This window comes from Coregonus clupeaformis, unplaced genomic scaffold (genome assembly GCF_020615455.1).
Source record: "Coregonus clupeaformis isolate EN_2021a unplaced genomic scaffold, ASM2061545v1 scaf0001, whole genome shotgun sequence".
In the NCBI taxonomy this organism is placed as follows: Eukaryota; Metazoa; Chordata; class Actinopteri; order Salmoniformes; family Salmonidae; genus Coregonus; species Coregonus clupeaformis.
This window is the reverse complement of record NW_025533456.1, coordinates 1,679,983-1,701,413: the sequence shown is the minus strand read 5'-3', so window position 1 is coordinate 1,701,413 and position 21,431 is coordinate 1,679,983. Positions and strand designations below refer to the sequence as shown.

General features: G+C 41.8%; 1 protein-coding gene across 2 annotated transcripts; it reads left to right on the top strand.

The window, feature by feature from the left end:
• The first annotated feature begins 966 nt into the window (after nucleotides 1–966).
• LOC123482970 (T-lymphocyte surface antigen Ly-9-like) lies at nucleotides 967–20,960 on the top strand. 2 transcript variants are annotated; one of them, XM_045212223.1, is made up of 8 exons: nucleotides 967–1,117; nucleotides 1,251–1,384; nucleotides 17,927–18,217; nucleotides 18,388–18,657; nucleotides 19,909–20,004; nucleotides 20,262–20,320; nucleotides 20,478–20,522; nucleotides 20,680–20,960. In XM_045212223.1, the coding sequence occupies exons 1-8, from the start codon at nucleotides 1,032–1,034 to the stop codon at nucleotides 20,752–20,754; spliced, it is 1,056 nt and encodes a 351-aa protein (XP_045068158.1). In that variant the 5' UTR covers nucleotides 967–1,031; the 3' UTR covers nucleotides 20,755–20,960. The 2 variants fall into 2 exon arrangements, with proteins under 2 accessions (XP_045068158.1, XP_045068160.1); XM_045212225.1 differs by lacking the exon at nucleotides 20,262–20,320.
• The last annotated feature ends 471 nt before the right edge of the window (nucleotides 20,961–21,431 follow it).

The window sequence follows — 21,431 nt, the reverse complement described above, 5'->3', positions numbered from 1 at the left end:
TTTATTTTCCTGCATAAGTAAAATCAGTAGTAAGCCTAGTCTGCCATTAATTCCAATTAGACTGGTTTGGACTTGTACCTGAACAAAATGGCTGCCATTTTGACCCCATTTTGGAACTTTGAGTGTCTATGACATACCCCCTCTAGTAATTTAATAGGATCTCTATGGTCACTGCTCCTGAGAAAACAGAATCAGCTCGATTGGAGACCACCAGTCACAGAAAGTTACATCACAACATGTTAATCGAAACATAGAAGGAGAACCTTTGTAAGTAACCTAGGAACCACTTCCTCCTGAATACACACAAGTGGGCAGGTTTTTCATGTACCTCAGCAACACTGACCTACGAGCATGCAGGAGAAGTCATGCAAACCCTTCTGCAGAACTGCACACACACACACTATCATATTGTATTATCACATTATGACGCCAACATGAAGAACTGCACATACACACTATTATCACATCCTCTATCCAATTCAATTCAATTCAAATAGCTTTATTGGCATGGGAAACATATGTTTACATTGCCAAAGCAAGTGAAATAGATCATAAACAAACGTTAAATCAACAATTAGAAATAAACAGCAAACATTACTCACAAAAGTTCAAAGGAAGAGACATTTCAAATTATTATGGCTATAGACAGTATTGTAACAATGTCCAAATAGTTAACGTACAAAAGGGAAAATAAATATGGGTTGAATTTACAATGCTGTTTGTTCTTCACTGGTTGCCCTTTTCTTTTGGCAACAGGTCACAAATCTTGCTGCTGTGATGGCGAACTGTGGTATTTCACCCAATGGATTTGGAATTCTTTGTGGGTCTGTGTAAGGGAAATATGTGTCTCTAATATGGTCATACATTTTGCAGAAGGTTAGGAAGTGCAGCTCATTTTGTGGGCAGAGTGCACATGAGAGCCAGGTCTGCCTGCGGCGGTGTCACTCTCTCGCTCGTCTGCTCATAAAGTTCAAAAGCTAGCGGTATCTGTAAAATACCATGACCATTAACAACCAGCAGCTAGGAAACACATGCTCCAAAACTACCACCATCAGACAGTGACAGACCCTGAACACACCCACTCCTCATCATCTAACTCTCAAGACGAGCAAAGGAGGTATTTTCAGAGAGCAACTATAGACTGACTTCTTTTTCAACTAACATATAGGGAGTCTTTTATAGAACAGCAGCCATCAAATGAAGTCTCTGCTCTCTCTCTCTCTCATGGGTTTTGGTGAGTCAACTTCTAGCTACCAGTCAGAGATAGATGAGGGGGACGTACAGCCAGAGGAAACAGACACACAACACCTAACAGAGATGTCTGGTGGTCCCCTCTCCTGCTTCTCCAAACAGGGAATACTCCTACTCTCTATCCTCCACTATGGTTAGTATTGTATGGATTATTTACTTTCTCCTGCTCATGTTTTGTACAGCATGTATTACATGTGCTTGCTTGCAGTTAGCTTTCTTTAACTTACTAGTTGGTTTTTGAATGGTGTGTGTTGAATGTGGAGTGCCTTGTCAGTAATTAGTTGGAGACCTCGAAACATTTACTTTTTTTACTGTGTGATAACACCTCTGCCTATATTCAGATAAACATGTATGGTGTTTTTTAATTAAACACATTCTGTCTGTGCTAGTGTGGTTGGGTCAATACATTTTTATTTGATTTGAAAAGCTATTTCTCACATGCACCGAATAGAAATGGTGTAGACCTTACCATGAAATGCTTACTTAATCAACAATGCAGAGTTTAAAAAAAGTAAGAAAGAAAATATTTGCTAAATAAACAGAAGGAAAAATAGTAACAAAATAACAATAACGAGGCTTTATTCAAGGGTACCGAGTCAATGTGCGGGGGTACGGGTTAGTTGAGGTAATGTAGGTAATATGTACATGTAGGTAGGGGTAAAGTGACTATGCATAGATAATAAACAGAGAGTAGCAGCAGCATATGTGAGGAGTGTGAGGGAATGTGAATGTATGTACAGTGTGTGTGTGTGTGTGTGTTAGTGTAGTATGTATGGGTGTGTGGTTAGAGTCCAGTGAGTGTACATCGAGCCTGTACAAGAGTCAGTGAAAAAAATAAGAATAAAATAAGGGGATCAATGCAAATAGTCTGGGTAGCCATTTGATTAACTGTTCAGCAGTCTTATGACTTGGGGATAGAAGCTGTTAAGGAGCCTTTTGGCCCTAGACTTGGCGCTCCAGTACCACTTGCCGTGCGGTATCAGAGAGAAAAGTCTATGACTTGGGTGGTTGGAGTCTTTGGCAATTTTTAGGGCCTTCCTCTGACACTGCCTGTTATAGAGGTCCTGGATGGCAGGAAGCTTGGCCCCAGTAATGTACTGGGCCGTACGCACTACCCTCTGTAGCACCTTGCGGTCGGAGGCCGAGCAGTTGCCATACCAAGAGGTGATGCAACCAGTCAGGATACTTTCAATGGTGCAGCTGTAAAACGTTGAGGATCTGAGGACCCATGCCAAATCTTTTCAGTCTCGTGAGGGGAATAGGCGTTATCGTGCCCTCTTCATGACTGTCTTGGTGTGTTTGGACCATCATAGTTTCTTAGAGATGTGGACGCCAAGGAACTTGAAGCACTCTACCCTCTCCACTGCAGCTCCGTTGATATGGATGGGGGGGCGTGCTTGGCCCTCCTTTTCCTGTAGTCCACGATCAGCTCCTTTGTATTGTTCACATTGAGGGAGAGGTTGTTGTCCTGGCACCACACTGCCAGGTTGCACCTCCATCACTTGGTCGCGTCATGCCATTGTTATGAGCGTTCTCAAGCCACCCTCTACTGGAGGTGCAATAGTGGTGCCGTAAAATAGTGATAAGCCCAGTCAATCTGGACGGAGGCTAACGACTGTTTAGTCTAAATTACACTAGTCCCTGGAAATACGATTACTTTGTTAAAGTAGTCAAATATTTAGTAGCAAACAACTTTGCCAGCATTATTATGTCCTCAAATTGACTTTAGACAAATTGCAAATTTGTCATTAGCTAAAATATGTTGTCCTCCCCTCAATCTTAGCTAAATAGCTAACGTTATGCTGCATCCAAAGTCAATCTGGCGACATCAAAATGACGACAAATTATTGGCCTCCTTTTGAATGGCATTGTATTTCCAAGCCACTGCAATGCACTTTTGATGAACTCTTCCATCAGCGCTTATTGACGATGCATTGAGTAGAACGCTCGTTCGGGCATTAGTCCAAAATTAATGGTTTAAAACAATATTGTGACGAAACATGCAACCCATGAACAGGCGCTCTCATCGTTTTGCAGTGCTTCTGGAAAGCAGGATATCTTACAATCATGTGCATGTCAGTCATTCAATTTAAGGCCATACTGGATTGACAATAAAAAATAATTTGATAGCCAGTATTAAGCAGGGGTAAACCCATTTGATACAAAAGTTATACAAAAGTCACAAATTACTGATGGTAATAACTTGGAAATAGTAATTACCAACACATTTTGTGGCGGTAATGACAGTGTTGTTAATGACAATTTTTTTTACATGATTTAACTGCCAGGTTTACTTGGTTAATATGATCAGCTATCATTTCATGAATTCCAACCACAACGTAATGAGATGTATTACATTTAAATGGAGGACAATCTAGATGAGTTACAGTAAAGACGCTGTTGAGTAATGTGTACAGTTATTACTATAAAATTATTAAAACGAAACGACATATCGTGACAACACAGAATAAAATTATGATCTTAATTTCACAAATTCAGTGACTTTTCTTGAAGGTGGAGTTTTAATATCATACAAAAATAAACGCAACATGCAACAATTTCAAAGGTAGGGGCGTGAAAACCAGTCAATATCTGGTGTCAACACCATTTGCATCATGCAGCACGACACATCTTCACATAGAGTTGATCAGGCTGTTGATTGTGGCCTGTGGAATGTTGTCCCACTCCTCTTCAATGGCTGTGTGTAGTTGCTGGATATTGGCGGGAACTGGAACACGCTGTCGTAAACGTCGATCTAAAGCATCCCAAACATGCTCAATGGGTGACATGTCTGGTGAGTATGCAGGACATTGAAGAACTGGGACATTTTCAGCTTCCAGGAATTGTGTACAGATCCTTGCGACATGGGACCGTGCATTATCATGCTGAAACAAATCAAATCAAATCAAATTGTATTTGTCACACACACGTGTTTAGCAGATGTTATAGCGGGTATAGCGAAATGCTTGTGCTTCTAGCTCCGACAGTGCAGTAATATCTAACAATTTCACAACATATACCCAATACACACAAAACTAGTAAGGAATGGGATTTAAGAATATATACATAAATGGAAAAGCAATGACAGAGCGGCATGGCCTAAGATACAGTAGAATATTATAGAATAGAATGCAGTATATACATATGAGATGAGTAGTGCAAGATATGTAAACATTATTAAAGTGACTAGTGTTCCATTTCTTAAAGTGGCCAGTGATTTCAATAGGCAGCAGCAGCCTCTAATGTGCTAGTGATGGCTATTTAACAGTCTGATGGCCTTGAGATAGAAGCTGTTTTTCAGTCTCTCGGTCCTAGCTTTGATGCACCTGTACTGACCTCGCCTTCTGGATGATAGCGGGGTGAACAGGCAGTGGCTCGGGTGGTTGATGTCCTTGATGATCTTTTTGGCCTTCCTGTGACATCAGGTGCTGTATGTGTCTTGGAGGGCGGGTAGTTTGCCCCCGGTAATGGGTTCGGCAGACCGCACCACCCTGTGGAGAGCCCTGCGGTTGTGGGCGGTGCAGTTGCCGTACAAGGCGGTGATACAGCCCGACAGGATGCTCTCAATTGTGCATCTGTAAAAGTTTGTGAGGGTTTTAGGTGCTAAGCCGAATTTCTTCAGCCTCCTGAGGTTGAAGAGGATCTGTTGCGCCTTCTTCACCACACTGTCTGCGTGGGTGGACCATTTCAGTTTGTCGGTGATATGTACGCCAAGGAACTTGAAGCTTTCCACCTTCTCCACTGCGGTCCCGTCGATGTGGATAGGGGGGTGCACCCTCTGCTGTTTCCTGAAGTCCACGATCATCTCCTTTATTTTGTTGATGTTGAGTGAGAGGTTATTTTCCTGGCACCACACACCCAGAGCCCTCACCTCCTCCCTGTAGGCGGTCTCGTCATTGTTGGTAATCAAGCCTACTACTGTTGTGTCATCTGCAAACTTGAGGATTGAGTTGGAGGCGTGCCTGGCCATGCAGTCATGGGTGAACAGGGAGTACAGGAGGGAGCTGAGCACGCACCCTTGTGGGGCCCCAGTGTTGAGGATCAGCGAAGTGGAGATGTTGTTTCCTACCTTCACCACCTGGGGGCGGCCCGTCAGGACGTCCAGGACCCAGTTGCACAGGGCGGGGTTCAGACCAAGGGCCTCAAGCTTAATGATAAGCTTGGAGGGTACTATGGTATTGAATGCTGAGCTATAGTCAATGAACAGCATTCTTACATAGGTATTCCTCTTGTCCAGATGGGATAGGGCAGTGTGCAGTGTGATGGCGATTGCATCGTCTGTGGATCTATTGGGGCGGTAAGCAAATTGAAGAGGGTCTAGGGTGACAGGTAAGGTAGAGGTGATATGATCCTTGACTAGTCTCTCAAAGCACTTCATAATGACAGAGGTGAGTGCTACACGGCGATAGTCATTTAGTTCAGTTACCTTTGCTTTCTTGGGTACAGGAACAATGGTGTCCATCTTGAAGCATGTGGGAACAGCAGACTGGGAAAGGCAGAGATTGAATATGTCCATTAACACACCAGCCAGCTGGTCTGCGCATCCTCTGAGGATGCGGCTAGGGATGCCGTCTGGGCCGGCAGCCTTGCGGGGGTTAACATGCTTAAATGTCTTAATCACGTCGGCCATTGAGAAGGAGAGGCCACAGTCCTTGGTAGTGGGCCTCGTCAGTGGCACTGTGTTATCCTCAAAGCGGGCAAAGAAGGTGTTTAGCTTGTCTGGAAGCGAGACGTCGGTGTCGGCGACGTGGCTGGTTTTCCTTTTGTAGTCCGTGATTGTCTGGAGACCCTGCCACATACGTCTCGTGTCTGAGCCGTTGAATTGCGACTCCACTTTGTCGCTATACTGATGTTTTGCCAGTTTAATTGCCTTGCGGAGTGAGTAGCTACACTGTTTGTATTCTGCCATATTCCCAGTCACCTTGCCATGGTTGAATGTGGTGGTTCGCGCTTTCAGATTTGCGCGAATGCTGCCATCTATCCACGGTTTCTGGTTAGGGTAGGTTTTAATAGTCACAGTGGGCACAACGTCACCTATACACTTCCTGATAAACTCAGTCACCGTTTCAGTGTATACGTCTAAATTATTTTCGGAAGCTTGTTCAGCTTGTTCAGTGTAAATTGAAAAGCTGAAAAAATACAAAAAAATGAATGGTTATTTTAGTGTCTATATAATGGACAATTCCGCCATTTTTCAACCTCATATTCATTATCTCCAGCACTATACCAGTGTCTAAAAAAGTGAAAAAGGTGCGTTTCTATGATCTGTGGTTAAAAACATAAGAAGAAAAGTCCTAAAAAAATGATTCTGTGGATAGGATTGAAAGTAAGCATAACAGTGATTTTCAAAACCTGCAACGACTTTCTATTTTCTTGCTCCCCACGTCACTGCGAAGTGTTTTAACGGTTTTAATTTTATGAGGTCATCGAAGAGAAATTTAACTTGATATGTTTTTCTACAAAACGTACAAATGTGGCCGTTTCTACATATGTAGACACTGGTATTGTGCTGGAGATCATGAAAATTAGGAACATTTTCTAAAGAAATCTACCTGAGACACAAAAAAGCCTTTAGTTGCAAATGTACATGAGTCTCTATCAACCTGGACATGATTCAGTTCCATTTACATGTTATTATAAATGTGGGCCTGAAAAAGTTCATTCTTTCTTGCCATGGAAATACAGCGAATCAGATACAAAGCAACTTCACACTTAGAACTTTAAACACTTATTCTCAGCACAGAACTCAGTCAACAGGAAGTGGTTTTCAGTTTGTCAGTCACACACATAGATATTTATAGAGGACTCTAGTTCCCAAAAGCCAGTTTTAGCATGAGAAGAGCCATTGAGGAATTTCACCATTAAGTAGTCAACTGGGTGGGACTTCCTATGAGTTAAGGAAAGATCACATAACTACATCAGGTCATCAGGAGGGATCAGCCAATTAATTATACACATAAGCAAACATTCCATAACTGATTTATACCTGTTCAAACACTCCAGGTGGCACAATACACCCTTTCAGGTTATTTACCAACTAATAGAAGTAGTAGAAGACTACTTCAAAATGGAGATGGACTTAATGGCGCTGCCCGTGCGCTCACAGACGCCATAGTGGGACGGATACAACGTTGAGATCTCTATACATCTCTATGCTCACACCTTAAATTGGAGCTACACCCCCTCACCCTAACCATTTCCTACAATGGATGAAGATGTAACATGTCTTTCAAAATCGAAAGAAAGTCAGCGCTACTCTCTGATCAGATTTCTCCATTCAAATCTTACCTTAATATAAGAATTATTTCACATTACTGACGATGGATCAGCTCCTAGACAGATATTACCACCCTACGGCTGCAAATATTGAGGCGGCTAAGGCTTATTTTAATGCTTACCCAATGAAAATCCACTAGGCCTAAATCACTGATTTGGCACATCCTTGCGCCCATGTTAGCAGGGCCTTGCACAAAGCATATTCTGTCTGCACCGCGCCATCACTTTGGAGGGCAGCCTGCCTGCAGAGTGCTCGTTGCCAGTCGGGTAGCCCTGTTCTTCCTCACAAATAGCATAATAAATTTGACAGAATATATTACATCCTCATCCCATAATATTGAAGGCAGTGCGATATTACAGCTGCCTATCTTTAGACATGTAGCCAGTAGCCAGTCAAATAGGCCTATCTGAAATATGAACATGATCAATCAAATCTGGCAAAGATGAGACAGTAGTCACTGGTGTGGAGAGGAGTAGGCAGGAGGCAGTCACAGGTTTAGAACTACTGAATTTATTTAAGCACCATAGATCAAAGCGAGACGAAACCCAAACGCTGTTGTGCTCAAAATATATCTTCATAAACAAAAAGGCACAGGGCAAACATAAAGTGCAAAATATTAAGTACTCAGGAAATAGTAGGCGCGATTCCTCTCAGGAAAACAAGTAACATATACAATGACCGACAAAAACAGAGGGAGTATGTATACAGTGATAGAGTGGGGATTGGAACCAGGTGTGTGTAATGATGACGAGACAAGTCCGGGGTTGATGAGTGAGGGGCGTTTGCCAGCAGCAGGTTCCGCAGCAGCTAGATGGTCGGCGACGCTGAACGCATGAGCTGGACAGGAGGGGGAGCCAAAGCGAAGACTGGTGTGACAAATGCACCAGGCCTAAATCGCTGATTTGGCACATTTGCAAACCTCCCCCCAAAAAAACAATTCCTGAGTCACAGACTCATTGAGAAAGTATTACAAGAAGAGGGGAATGCAGCGACATCTGATGAGTAAAGTATTTTGCAAAACTATTTTCAACTTGAATAAATGCTGCACTTATTAACAATGACCAACACAATTCCAGTCAAAATAGAAGATTGTAAGAAATACTGTAGCCTACCATTATTATATCGAACCCCTCAACATTTGTTTCCACTATCATGTATCCCAGTGGTTTTGAAACTTTTTTGACCCAAGGACCCCAAACATTTATGGTACAAAACTTGCAACCCTGCGTACGCACATGCACACATGCAAACACGCGCGCACAATCGCTGCGCAAATGTAGTCTGTCATTAAAGTTATAAATGGTGATGCATTTTTTCTAAAGCCAGTAGACTACAGAAAAAAACTGCGTTTTACACTTGCATTTGGAGCTGAAAGTCATTCATGTTAGCAGCCAATATCAACTAGGGATACAGGCTATCATGTCCAGTGGCAATTTTAGCAGGTCAATCTTGGTGGGAAAAAGTCCAAATATTTTTTGGGGATGCATGCCAGCAAAGCCACTACACAACACAACGCTAAACAATACTTTAATTGGACTATAACGTTGACAAACGGTACCCACAAACTGTTATGGCCTACATAAAGCTGTCCCAACAGCAGAGTCCCAACAGCAGTCCCAACACCTTACCACTGCTACACCTGGCTATCAGCAGAGCCTTGTCTGGCAGCGAAACAGCTCATTCAGCCTCATTTACTGCCTTTAAAAAAAAAATAGCTGATATGGCTGACTTGCTTAAACAAATGTGGTTTCTACTGACAATTGAGACGTACAAAATATGGCATAAGGGTGTCAAGGGCTGATGTAAGTGTGGTGTGGAAGTCAGGCGCAGGACACCGAAGCTTAGTCCAACAAAGTTTACTAGTTAACCACTAGGCAAAAATATAACAAACGGCCTCAAAAACACACAGAGGCGAGCGATTACGCAAACTGTGCGTAAACTCCAAAACAACAAACAGAGCAAACACGCAGCACTAACTGACATGCGAAAACAACACATAACCTAACCAATACAAAACAGGCAACTTATAGAACACATAATCAGACACAAACGGACACAGGTGCAATAGACAGACAAAAGCAATCAAACATAGAAACATTCAACGGTGGCAGCTAGTACTCCGGGGACGACGAACGCCGAAGCCTGCCCGAACAAGGAGGAGGAGCAGCCTCGGCAGAATCCGTGACAAAGGGGACAACAAGCCAATAAGAGGCAATCCATAATTTTGATTAAGACATTAATGAGCGAGCTAGGACTGATGTAGTCAATATAACTATTTGTTCAGCACTTTAGAAATGTACAGCGACAGAATTCAGAACATGGGCCGTTCTTACAGTATTCTCCCTGTACACCAAGTCAGAACCATAGGATAAATAAAGGGGACATATAAGCAGACAATGAAAGCTCTTACAATATTCGATGATGACATTTATCTAAAACAGGCTATGGGCTACATGTGCACCACCAAGTCATAGTAGTAGGCTAAATTATGAGGGGAAAGAGACCAAATTATTAGGGTGAGGCACATTTTCGAGCTCTCTCCGTAGATTTTGCGGTGATGTAGTGTCCCCATGAGTGACACTGAGCCAATCACGGCGCAACTAGAGAACATTACCAACCCCTACGCTCTCTCCTTTCCATTGGCTGCCCAACCACCACAGAAAGCACTGAGCTAGGCTGAAACACCTGCATTTTGGAGCTGCTTTACTCAAGACAGCAAAAAAGACACCATGTTTGTATATGGATTTATTAACTCAAATATTTTTTTTTCAAAATACAGTTTGCAAACTGATATGTGATACCTATTAATACCACTGATCATGTCACTTCTCTGGCGTCCAGAGAAAGCAAAATCATACGGGGCCTACTTGTAGCTTAGGTTGCAGGATCAGATGGAAAGCATATTCTGTCTGCACCACGCCATCACTTTGGAGGGCAGCCTGCCTGCAGAGTGCTCGTTGCCAGTCGGGTAAACCTGTTCATCCTCACAAATAGCATAATACATTTGACAGAATATGTTACATCCTCATCCCATAATATTGAAGGCAGTGCGATGTTACATGGCCAGTTGCCAGTCAAATAGGCCTATCTGAAATATGAACATGATCAATCAAATCTAGCAAAGATGAGACAGTAGTAGATTTCTAAACAGTATTTTATATGAATGATAAACGTAGGTCTACTCTGTTTTTTGTAGGCAAACTGGAATAAATTAAGCAAGTTATTTCTGGTCACTAATCTGGATATGCGAGTCCGCCGCTGCTGATGACTGGTCATTGGTCAACAATCAAGACCCACTTTTTGGTTTTGAAGCATAGATGAGATTTGCGGGCAGTTGGTTCAGAAAAACAACAAATAGGTCTAATGTATACCATGGCAAATGGGCATGTGCTCTGCATGAAATATATTCAGACAAATTACAGACAGTAGACGACAAGGAGCAAAATAGAACTAAATTGTTTGAACATGAAATGTAGGTATTTCAATATGATTGAAATAGGCCTATAGCCTACGGTTTATATTTTAATGCAGTCATCTTGGTTTTCATTTGAAGCATGTTTTTATAATGGCTTGTTTGTATCAATTGCAAAGACATTGACAACTTTGTATTTGAAGTCAACTTTGTTTAGAAGTTATCCGCGGTCACAGAGAGACGGATAAAACATGAGATTCTATGTTTAGCGGAGATCTTCTGTGTATAAAGTGACGTCGGGTGTCGAAACAGCATCTAACGACGCACTTAACTGTTCTACAAGTGGTCTGAGGTAGGCGTTAGATTATGAGCGTTTTCAAGTGCAACGTTAATAACGATGGGTTCGGGAAACAGGGCGGAGATGCTCCTACGAAGATTCGAACAATGAATTTAGCCTTAAGATGCTTTTGGGAAACTGGACCCTGGTTACTTAATTACCAGTAGGTCTATATCCAGACATTTGTGGGCACAGAAACAACTAAAATCATTCCAATCGCTATTAGAAGGCAAATGCAGTTTAGCGGAATAACGTTCACTGACTTTAGGACCATGCAGGGGAAGGCTGTTTGTATGGCTGGCTGTCTTTATTGAGAGCAGAGCGCCATATATAATGACGAGATGCTCATGTTGCCCTAACAATGGGAGTCGTCCCAAAGGCGGGAAGGCAGGCGACAAGTTTAGGTCCAAAAGCAGGCAGCTAATTATTGTATGGCATTATACAACGGGTGGGTCTAATCCTGAAAGCTGATTGGTTAAAACCGCATTCCAGCCGGTGTCTATTCCACAAGTTACCACCGGCTAAATCTAAATCTATGACGTTAAAATGCCAATTTACTCTGTTCCATTTGACTGCGCAATCCACTGTCTCATCAGTCCAGCCAGGCACTTTATAAACTTGATCTCCATTATAAAAAGCATCTAGACATTATCTCACATTTCTTTCAGACTAACATTTAGCGGAGATTTGTATAAACCTTGCTGTCTGTCTCCAACATTTGCAACATTGTTTCAATATTCAAATTTTATCTCCAGCTGTCAGGATGAGACAGACAGGCAGCCTTTCTCAGCCAGTCGAAATCATGAATCAGCTGGCATCTTTTTTATGGATAAATACAAAGAAATGTCAATTGAAAAAAGGTAAAACTAAACGAAGTGCAGCTAGTTTGCAGTCTTTCCAGCTTCAGTTTGAAGTGATTGTGTTAGCTGTGTTGTTGGCTAGCTCCTCTGAACAACAGTGTCCTGACGAGTGAGCACATTTTCTATGCCAGGCGAATTCGCGCCTCATTAGCTCATTGTTGTGGATGTATCCAAATAAATGTCACTAGAAAACAGTTTAACAAATGAAAATGCAGCTACTTTGCTGTTATTCTGGCTGCACTTTCTGACATGACTGTAAGTTAGCCGTAGTTGGCTAGCTAGCAAGCAAGGGATAAGAACGTTGCCAGACAGTATGGCAATGGAACATTTAGAACGAACGACTGGTTCAAGTCCATAGATAAAGAACAAAAAGACTGAACGACTGGGTCGCGTCTCTAGCAACCGAACCGATAGAACGAACAATCAGCTGGCTTGGGTAGCAACCCTAGATTTGTGTCGGGACTACATTTTGTGGAAGGATGAAATAGTATGAATAAATTTTTGCATCGGATGCATCTCAATCCACCTCATCCGCCTATGTCACACTTCCACATCTGTGGTGAAAGGTGACAGAGCTAGAGCAGTGTTTGTCAGACCATGAGACATCCCGAAAATCGGTCTTCTCACAAAATCGTCTGAAGAGTTTGAACATCTTTTGCCTACAAAGATGAGACTCTCACGAACACAATGGTGTTTTGCTCCACAAGCATCTTCCGTCGGGAACAGTTTGGGCTACATACTAATATGACCCATCTGTGGAAAGGTGAGACTCTCACAAACATGTACAGTACATGTTGGTTGTTTTAATCTAGACCGCCCACAGGCCTCACAAGACTCGTCAGTAGGTTCCCGGTACCAGTTGAAAAAATTAATGGAAGTATACAGTATATGGAGACTGTTTAGTGCCAAAAATATAAATGTTTCCTGATCTTTCTTATATCTAAGGGCTTAGACTCTTATAACAATAGAGCTGATGGAACAAATCACATTGTTTAGCTTAAAATGTTGATAAACTATTATTTCTTAATATTTTAGCCGCAGCAAAGGACTACGCACGAATGTTCCAAAATGCAATTTGCGGGAAAACACTGTTTTAAAATGTGCACTGCACATGCAAGCGGTTTCATGGACAGAGATGGAAATATCCCTTAGAAAGAGGATTTAAAAAAAACAATAGAACAGGAGAATGCATATGACTATGTCTTTATAAAAATAATTGCCCCTCCGTTTCTATGGTGGGTTTTTGCCTATAGGCTACTTTGAAGCAAGGTAAGACATGCCTCATAATATGATGTAAAACATCCAGAATCTAAACAATTCAGGAACAGGAAAAATATAGTGATACTAATGATAGGCCTAACCATCTTCTGGTAGATTGAAAGGCTTTCCCAAAAAAACGTCTCTATTAAACGTTAACTAGCTAAAAAGTAGCCTATGCCTACCTGTCAGAATGATATCATGATTATTTGCGTCAATCCGTAACTCCATCTCATGTGTTACAGAAACACCGGTAATCAAACAGTAGTGCTAGGTGCCTGCACACTTGAATTAAAGGGTCATCTACATTTCTTCGATTTTTCCCAGACCTCGAAAGTGGTCTCCTGATGTGGTTTAAGCATTGTTATGGACTTAGAAAATACAATTTTGTTGTTTTTCAGTTTAAAAAAAAAGTGTGACTTTGAGAACGAAACCCTGAAAAAAATGTGGGTTAATCTGAAACCTGTGAATTTCTGACTTAGCTTTTCTGTTTCAATAGTAGGCCTACTATTAGCCTACTGCACAGTACAGCTTGGGTTGGCCTGACTGTGAAAGACCAATATGGGATTTATCATTTTAGGAATATCTCTATTTCACATATAATTTTTCACATAATGGCGCCTTTCCTTTGCCGGGCGTGTGGTTTGGAAAAATGTTGGAAAAATTAGAGTATACCCACTTCTCCAGGCACCACTACACCACTGATAGTTACCACAGACAGAAGGCAAAACCCAGACACATCACATGGGCTATGAAGCTGAAGCATCCGTTTAGAACATTTTCTCACCACCAAATATAGTAGTGAGAGGAAGTCCAGTCACAGGTAGTGGGAGAGGATGGAACTAGGTTCAACTAGGCCGACATTCTGCTAATTTTCTCATAGATGAAACATCTGATCTCAATAAATGTTTTCTGTTCCCAAAACTAGAATCAGTTACAAACACAATGCACTAAGTTTTATAGGCTTGACACAAAGTTTATTTTTAAATGGCGTTGTTTAGAAGGATTGCAAGGTCAAATTGAGTTTGTGCAGTGCACAATTACACATGTCAATATCTATGAGTTCATCCGACTCTGGGTAAGTACAAGCGCTGTCTTCATTGCCAAAATCACATAATGTGGTCGTTATCAGCTGTGTACAAGCAACTGTCTCCTGAGCGTCAAGCAGCAGCCAAACGGAGCAGTTGCTATGGCTACTCACAAGCAGAGCGGCTGTATCGCATTAGTGGAAACCAAGACTGTTCTATCAAGGTAACAAACCCGTTTTGACTAGCAGAAGTGACTTTTCGACGTATTACGCAGGTTAGGAGAATTAACGTGGCAGGTTAGGATAATTAGGACAGGACAAGACGGGACTGGAATGAATATTCACTCCTGTGTCAACCTCTACTGTGCACACATGCACTTCACAATGGAGGCGTTCCCTAATGGAAATATGCAAATACATGCTCCTTGCTTGTTCTGCCACTATGCTTCATTTGCAAACGGCACAGATGAACCATCTTGGGTTAGTTATAAATATCTTTGTCATTACAGTTATTGGTTAGCTATCAAATTTGAGCCTTATTGGCAAAACAAGACATGATATAAAGAACAAGATAAAACTAGCTGAAATGAGCAACCTACGATTCACCACATGGCAGCTTCATGTCATTGTTGCTAGCTATCTGGCCATCCAGAATCACAACAACACACAGACTTTCTGCCATGTTGATCGGGTGTGTTCATAAATTCACTCTGGCTATCTACAGAGCGCAGAATAACTGATTAATTTACGAACGCTCAACACCCGTTGAATATGGCCGGTGTCAGTAAACGTTAGCAAAAAAGCGTAATGAAATTGTTGCCAGCAGAACAGTTACAGTCACCAATTCTCTGGATAACATGAAAACAGCCTAATCAGCTCTGCTATGGCGAGTAAAATGGTCAGAGTGAGGTATTCTCTCATTTGTGTCTGGAAGTAGCTAGCAAGCTAGCCAATGTTAGCCAGTTAGCTTGGGTGCTTGACTACCGTTGTGTGGTCAGAACGCGTGCGAACTAACAGACAATCTGACAACAATCTGAATTTTACGAATGCCCAGAGCGCACTCTGAACGCAAACTGGCACTCCAGATTGAATTTACGAACACACCCGAAGTGTGTGCATCATTTTCAACTAACCCGTCTATAGGCAGTGCTTTTACACAATGTAGAAACCTAATATTCCACAAATAACTTTGTTATTTCCAATGACAGGTTTTTGTATCAACATTTTAGCTTTTTATAATAAACAAATGTCTTTACAGGGTTAAATATTATTTATTGTGGGCAGTGTCCGCAATAAGGTCACACAGGGAATCACTTGTGGATTTGAAAGCTCTAATGCTCCACCTCAGCTCCACCTCCGATACAGTGAAAGCAACCACTACGTGGCGTCGGCTAGTGCGGTCCGGATTGAATCTAGACCCTAATGTTTAGTAAACTGAGGAGGCGAGGAAGTGTTGAGGATCATATTGAAGTGTTGTGGGGAAAACTGCTACAGTCACTTAGATGTTTTTTAGTCACTCTTTGACAGAGATCAGGGAACAATGCCAGACTGCATCTCTTACACTTTTAAAATGAACATTCTGTGGTTTCTACTCATCCTCACAGGCAATGTTCCCTCTAAGCTGCAATGTTCCCTCTAAACTGCAATGTCCCTCTAAGCTGCAATGTTCCCTCTAAGCTGCAATGTTCCATCTATGCTGAAATGTTCCCTCTAAACTGCAATGTTCCCTCTAAACTGCAATGTTCCCTCTAAACTGCAATGTTCCCTCTAAACTGCAATGTCCCTCTAAGCTGCAATGTTCCCTCTAAGCTGCAATGTTCCCTCTAAACTGCAATGTCCCTCTAATCTGCAATGTTCCCTCTAAACTGCAATGTTCCCTCTAAACTGCAATGTCCCTCTAAACTGCAATGTTCCCTCTAAACTGCAATGTTCCCTCTAAACTGCAATGTCCCTCTAAACTGCAATGTTCCCTCTAAACTGCAATGTTCCCTCTAAACTGCAATGTCCCTCTAAACTGCAATGTATCCTCTAAGCTGCAATGTTCCCTCTAAGCTGCAATGTTCCCTCTAAGCTGCAATGTTCCCTCTAAACTGCAATGTTCCCTCTAAACTGCAATGTTCCCTCTAAACTGCAATGTTCCCTCTAAACTGCAATGTTCCCTCTAAACTGCAATGTATCCTCTAAGCGGTGTGCGTATGCGGCCGCGCTACTGCCACACAGAGCACAGAATAAATATCAGCCCATGGAGAGAAGCACGAGATTGAACTTCACTCAACTTTCTAGAGTTTCCCCCATGTTGAGTTAACACTATCAACATTTCCCTTTACTGTGGCAATTGTGATCGAATCAACGCAATATCAGCGGCAGGGACTGGGAGACTAGGCAGGATCGATGGAAAGATGAACGGAGCAAAGTACAGAGAGATCCTTGATGAAAACCTGCTCCAGAGTGCTCAGGACCTCAGACTGGGGCAAAGGTTCACTTTCCAACAGGACAATGACCCTAAGCACACAGCCAAGACAACGCAGGAGTGGCTTCGGGACAAGTCTCTGAATGTCCTTGAGTGACCCAGCCAGAGCCCGGACTTGAACCCAATTGAACATCTCTGGAGAGACCTGAAAATAGCTGTGCAGCAACGCTCCCCATCCAACCTGACAGAGCTTGAGAGGATCTGCAGAGAAGAATGGGAGAAACTCCCCAAATACAGGTGTGCCAAGCTTGTAGCATCATACACAAGACGTCTCAAGGCTGTAATCGCTGCCAAAGGTGCTTCAACAAAGTACTGAGTAAAGGGTCTGAATACTTACGTAAATGTCATATTTCAGTTTTTTTTTTTTTATATAAACTTGCAAACATTTCTAAAAACCTGTTTTTGCTTTGTCATTATTGGGTATTGTGTGTAGATTGATGAGGGGGGAAAAAACAATTTAATCCATTTTAGAATAAGTCTGTAATGTAACAAAATGTGGAAAATGTCAAGGGGTCTGAATACTTTCCGAATGCACTATATTTCCATGTTAAAATGTTATGGGATACATTTTCTCCATTGTTTGTGATGGTAGGCCACTCTGGTAGGCCTACATTATGATCAAATAGCTACAGTAGCCTACTTGACCACTGTTTAAACTGTAACTTAAAGTGGGTACAGCCTCATTGTTTATAGTACCCGTGCGCTGGAAGTTACACAGTATTTTCACAATGTTCAATTTTGCGCTCAGCAGACCTGAAATCTGCTCAGTTCTGAATGTTCTTTTAGGGAACATTGTCCACAGTATATATATTTTAAAAAGTCAGATAGTTGGAAAGGCTTCAAGTGGTCTTCAAGGGCCAGATTTAATAAATGGTGCACCCAAAAGGAATTCATTATTGAGGACAGAATAAATAAGTAAAAAAGCAGTCAGGAGAAATAATACATTGGAACACAGTTTCATGTCTTAGCCTGGTTTGTTTTTGGTGTTTTATCCCTCACTGAAAAAACAGGTGCAAATTATTCCTCTCTCTTTAGGGATCTGGGCTGAAGTCACAAAGGAGAAGTATGGATTGAAGGGGGGTTCGGTGTGCCTGCCTGTAGAAGAACCACCGGAGGAGCTTGCAAGCCAAAGTTGGAAGGTCAATAGTACCATAATAGTTGCTGACAAAATGGTCTCTCCTAAATACATGGAGAAAGTGGAATATAATCCAGTGAACCACTCTCTGTGCATTAAGAATCTGAGTGAAAAAGACAGGGGAACTTACATTGCAACCTATGAGAGAAATTGGGAAGAGTCAACTACTACATACATACTAACAGTACAGGGTGAGTTTGGTCCACAATAGACAGCTATCAGATTTTTCTCATTGTTTGATTTAATTGTCTGTGACTGTAGTGTTATTGACAACATCTTACTTTTTACATTTTATATTTTATCATCTGCTAGACCGTGGAGAATGATTATAACTCTCTCTTTCTCTCTCCTGGTTGGTCAGCGCCTATATCCAAGATGGTTATCCAGACGGACATCAAGCTATTGGCCAACCAGTCCTGTTCAGTGTGGCTGCTGTGCAACGTGTCAGTCTGCTCCAACCTCTCCTACACCTGGGAGAGAGGGAATGAGACGTACAGGGACGACCAGCAGATACACTTCTCTCTGTCACCAGCAGACGGAGACATCAGTGTAACCTGCACTGCCTCCAACCTAGTCAGTGAGAAATCTGCCTCCACAACAGTGAAGTGTAGTAATGACACAACCACCCCAGGTAAGTAGATATCATAATAATCCACTCCATACACTTCAGTGTGCTGATATGCTTATGTTGTCAAATATCATATATAATGTAATATTCTCTTAACATTCTGTTAGACATGTTTTAGAGCTTCATTTACAGTCACCTCCAAAAGTATTGGCACCCTTGATCAAGATGAGCAAAAAAGACTGCAAAATAAATACTTCAAATACTGAGCTATAGTGTATGCTCAAAAGAGGGGGACATTATATTCTTTTATTCTAACATAATAGCTCAGAGAAAGAGATTTTGTTCAACAATTAATGATTTAGTTTCTCAAAAAGATACTTTAGGTGTCAAAATTATTGGCACCCCTTTTTCCAATACTCCAGCACCCTCCCTTGCGAGGATGTTATATTGCCTTCCCTCACCACCTGGGTTTGGCCCGTCAGGAAGTCCATGATCCAGTTGCAGAGGGAGGTGTTAAGTCCCAGGGTCCCAAGTTTGGTGACGATTTTGGAGGGGACTATGGTGTTGAACGCTGAGCTGTAGTCAATGAACAGCATTCTCACATAGGTATTAGTTTTATCTAGGTGGGTGAGGGAAGTGTGGAGTGCAATTGAGATTGCATCATCTATAGATCTGTTGGGGCGGTATGCAAATTCGAGTGGGTCTAGGATGTCTGGGATGATGGAGTTGATGTGTGCCATAACCAGCCTTTCAAAGTACTTCATGATTAAAACCTGGTTGCCTCTGCCAGGAAATTTAACACGAAATCAACATTTTGCAATGGCCATCTCAGTCTCTGAACCCCATTGAAAACCTGTGGTTTGAATTGAAGAGGGCAGTCCATAGGCACAGACGAAGGATATCAAGGATCTGGAAATATTCTGTATGGAGGAATGGTCTAAGATCCCTCCCAATGTGTTCTCCAATCTCATAAAACATTTTAGAAAAAGGCTCAGTGTCGTCATCCTCACAAGGGGAGGGTGCTGGAGTATTGAAAACAGGGGTGTCAATCATTTTGAAACCTATCTTTTTGAGAAGAAAATGATTACTTGATTAACAACATCTCTTTCTCTGAGCAAATGTGTTAGTATAAAATAATATAATTTTCCCAATATTTGCAGCATACAATATAGCTCAGTATGTGAGCTATTCATTTTATAGTATTTTTTGCTCATCTTTACCAAGAGTGTAAATCATTTTGGCAGGGACTGTAGTTATACTGTATGATCTAATAGCATAACATTGACATGGGTGATATTATTGACTATCTTACAGGGCGGGTGTGGTATAGCATCTGCATCGGAGTGTCAGTGGTGCTGATCCTCAATGTAGCTGTGGCAGTGTATTACTGCAGGGGCCGCCGTAACACGGGTATGTACAGCATAGGGGCCCTCAACTATATAAAGTCACATTTCAGGTGGCTCTGCAAGTATTCTTAGGATGATTATGATGTTGCATAAGCATAATTAAATACTTATTTTTTTTACGTTGGCCTTGGAATATTATGGAAATTTGAAAAACTGAGAGGAGCCTCATCAGTGTTTCATTTATTAATTACTGGTTATGTTTGTGGATGTCCTGTTTAGTATCTATCTGATTGGTTGATATTTTGTTCTTGTCAAACACAGCATATCAAATTGACAACACAATATATTCGGATGTTATGGGCAACACAACAATTAAAGATGTAAGTATGCATTGCCGTTATTATGTATCTGAATGTGTGTAAACCCATGTATGTGTAGCCTACTGTAATTTCTGATTGCTGTGTATTTTTATGTTTTTGTGCAATGTTCATCCATTGTGTTTATGGGTTTAAGTATCTATTTCTGTTTTTATTCCAGACAAGAGGGACTGTGGATGACCTGGCTGACCCAAGACTGAACAAGGTGAGAGCGAGACATGAATGGTCATACCTGATGTCTTTGAACAAAAAATTTAATAAAACAGTCTATGAGTGAATGGCAGACCATGTAGTCTACTTTGGAAATTGTCTACCTTTCATGATGCTGAAACAGTTTCTTCTTGGTTGTCTGTCACATTTAGCCTCAGACTCTGTATGACACGATCAAAATTGGACGCCCAATAGCGCCCTCTTCTGCCTACCAGGAAGTACTGTGAGCTGAGCAGGTTATGGTCATAGGATTGGCCATATATTTCTGCATCATCTGCACCCTAGGCTACATTCTGTAGATAGATGTTACTGTTCAGTTTTATCAAGACCTGCACATTTCTGAAATGTTTGTGCATATTTTTTTTCTGATTGCATTTTTTACATTTTTAGTCATTTAGCAGACGCTCTTATCCAGAGCGATTTACAGTTCATGCATACATACTTTTTTTTTTTTTTTCATACCCCCTGTGGGAAACGAACCCACAACCCTGGCGTTGCAAACGCCATGCTCTATCAACTGAGCTACATCCCTGCCGGCCATTCACTCCCCTACCCTGGACGACGCTGGGCCAATTGCGCGCCGCCCCATGGGTCTCCCGGTCGCGGCCGGCTACGACAAAGCCTGGAATCGAACCAGGATCTCTAGTGGCACAGCTAGCACTGCGATGCAGTGCCTTAGACCACTGCGCCACTCGGGAGACAATATATATGATTGCAATCTTATCCCTTTGTTGTTCCTCATTACAACACATTTAAAATTGATACAATTTAGATTTTGTCACTAATCTACACCATAATGTAAAAGTGGAATTGAGTTTAGACATTTTCTCAAATTAATAAAAAATGAAAGCTGAAATGTCTTGAGTCAATAATATTCAACCCCTTTATTATGTCTAGCCTTAAG

Excerpts from the sequence above, each read along its gene's own strand:
- LOC123482970 (XM_045212223.1), top strand. The coding sequence starts at position 1,032 with ATGCTCCAAAACTACCACCATCAGACAGTGACAGACCCTGAACACACC. Across the intron at positions 18,218-18,387 it reads ATACATACTAACAGTACAGG|CGCCTATATCCAAGATGGTT; the intron begins GTGAGTTTGGTC and ends CTGGTTGGTCAG. Across the intron at positions 20,005-20,261 it reads CAGGGGCCGCCGTAACACGG|CATATCAAATTGACAACACA; the intron begins GTATGTACAGCA and ends TGTCAAACACAG.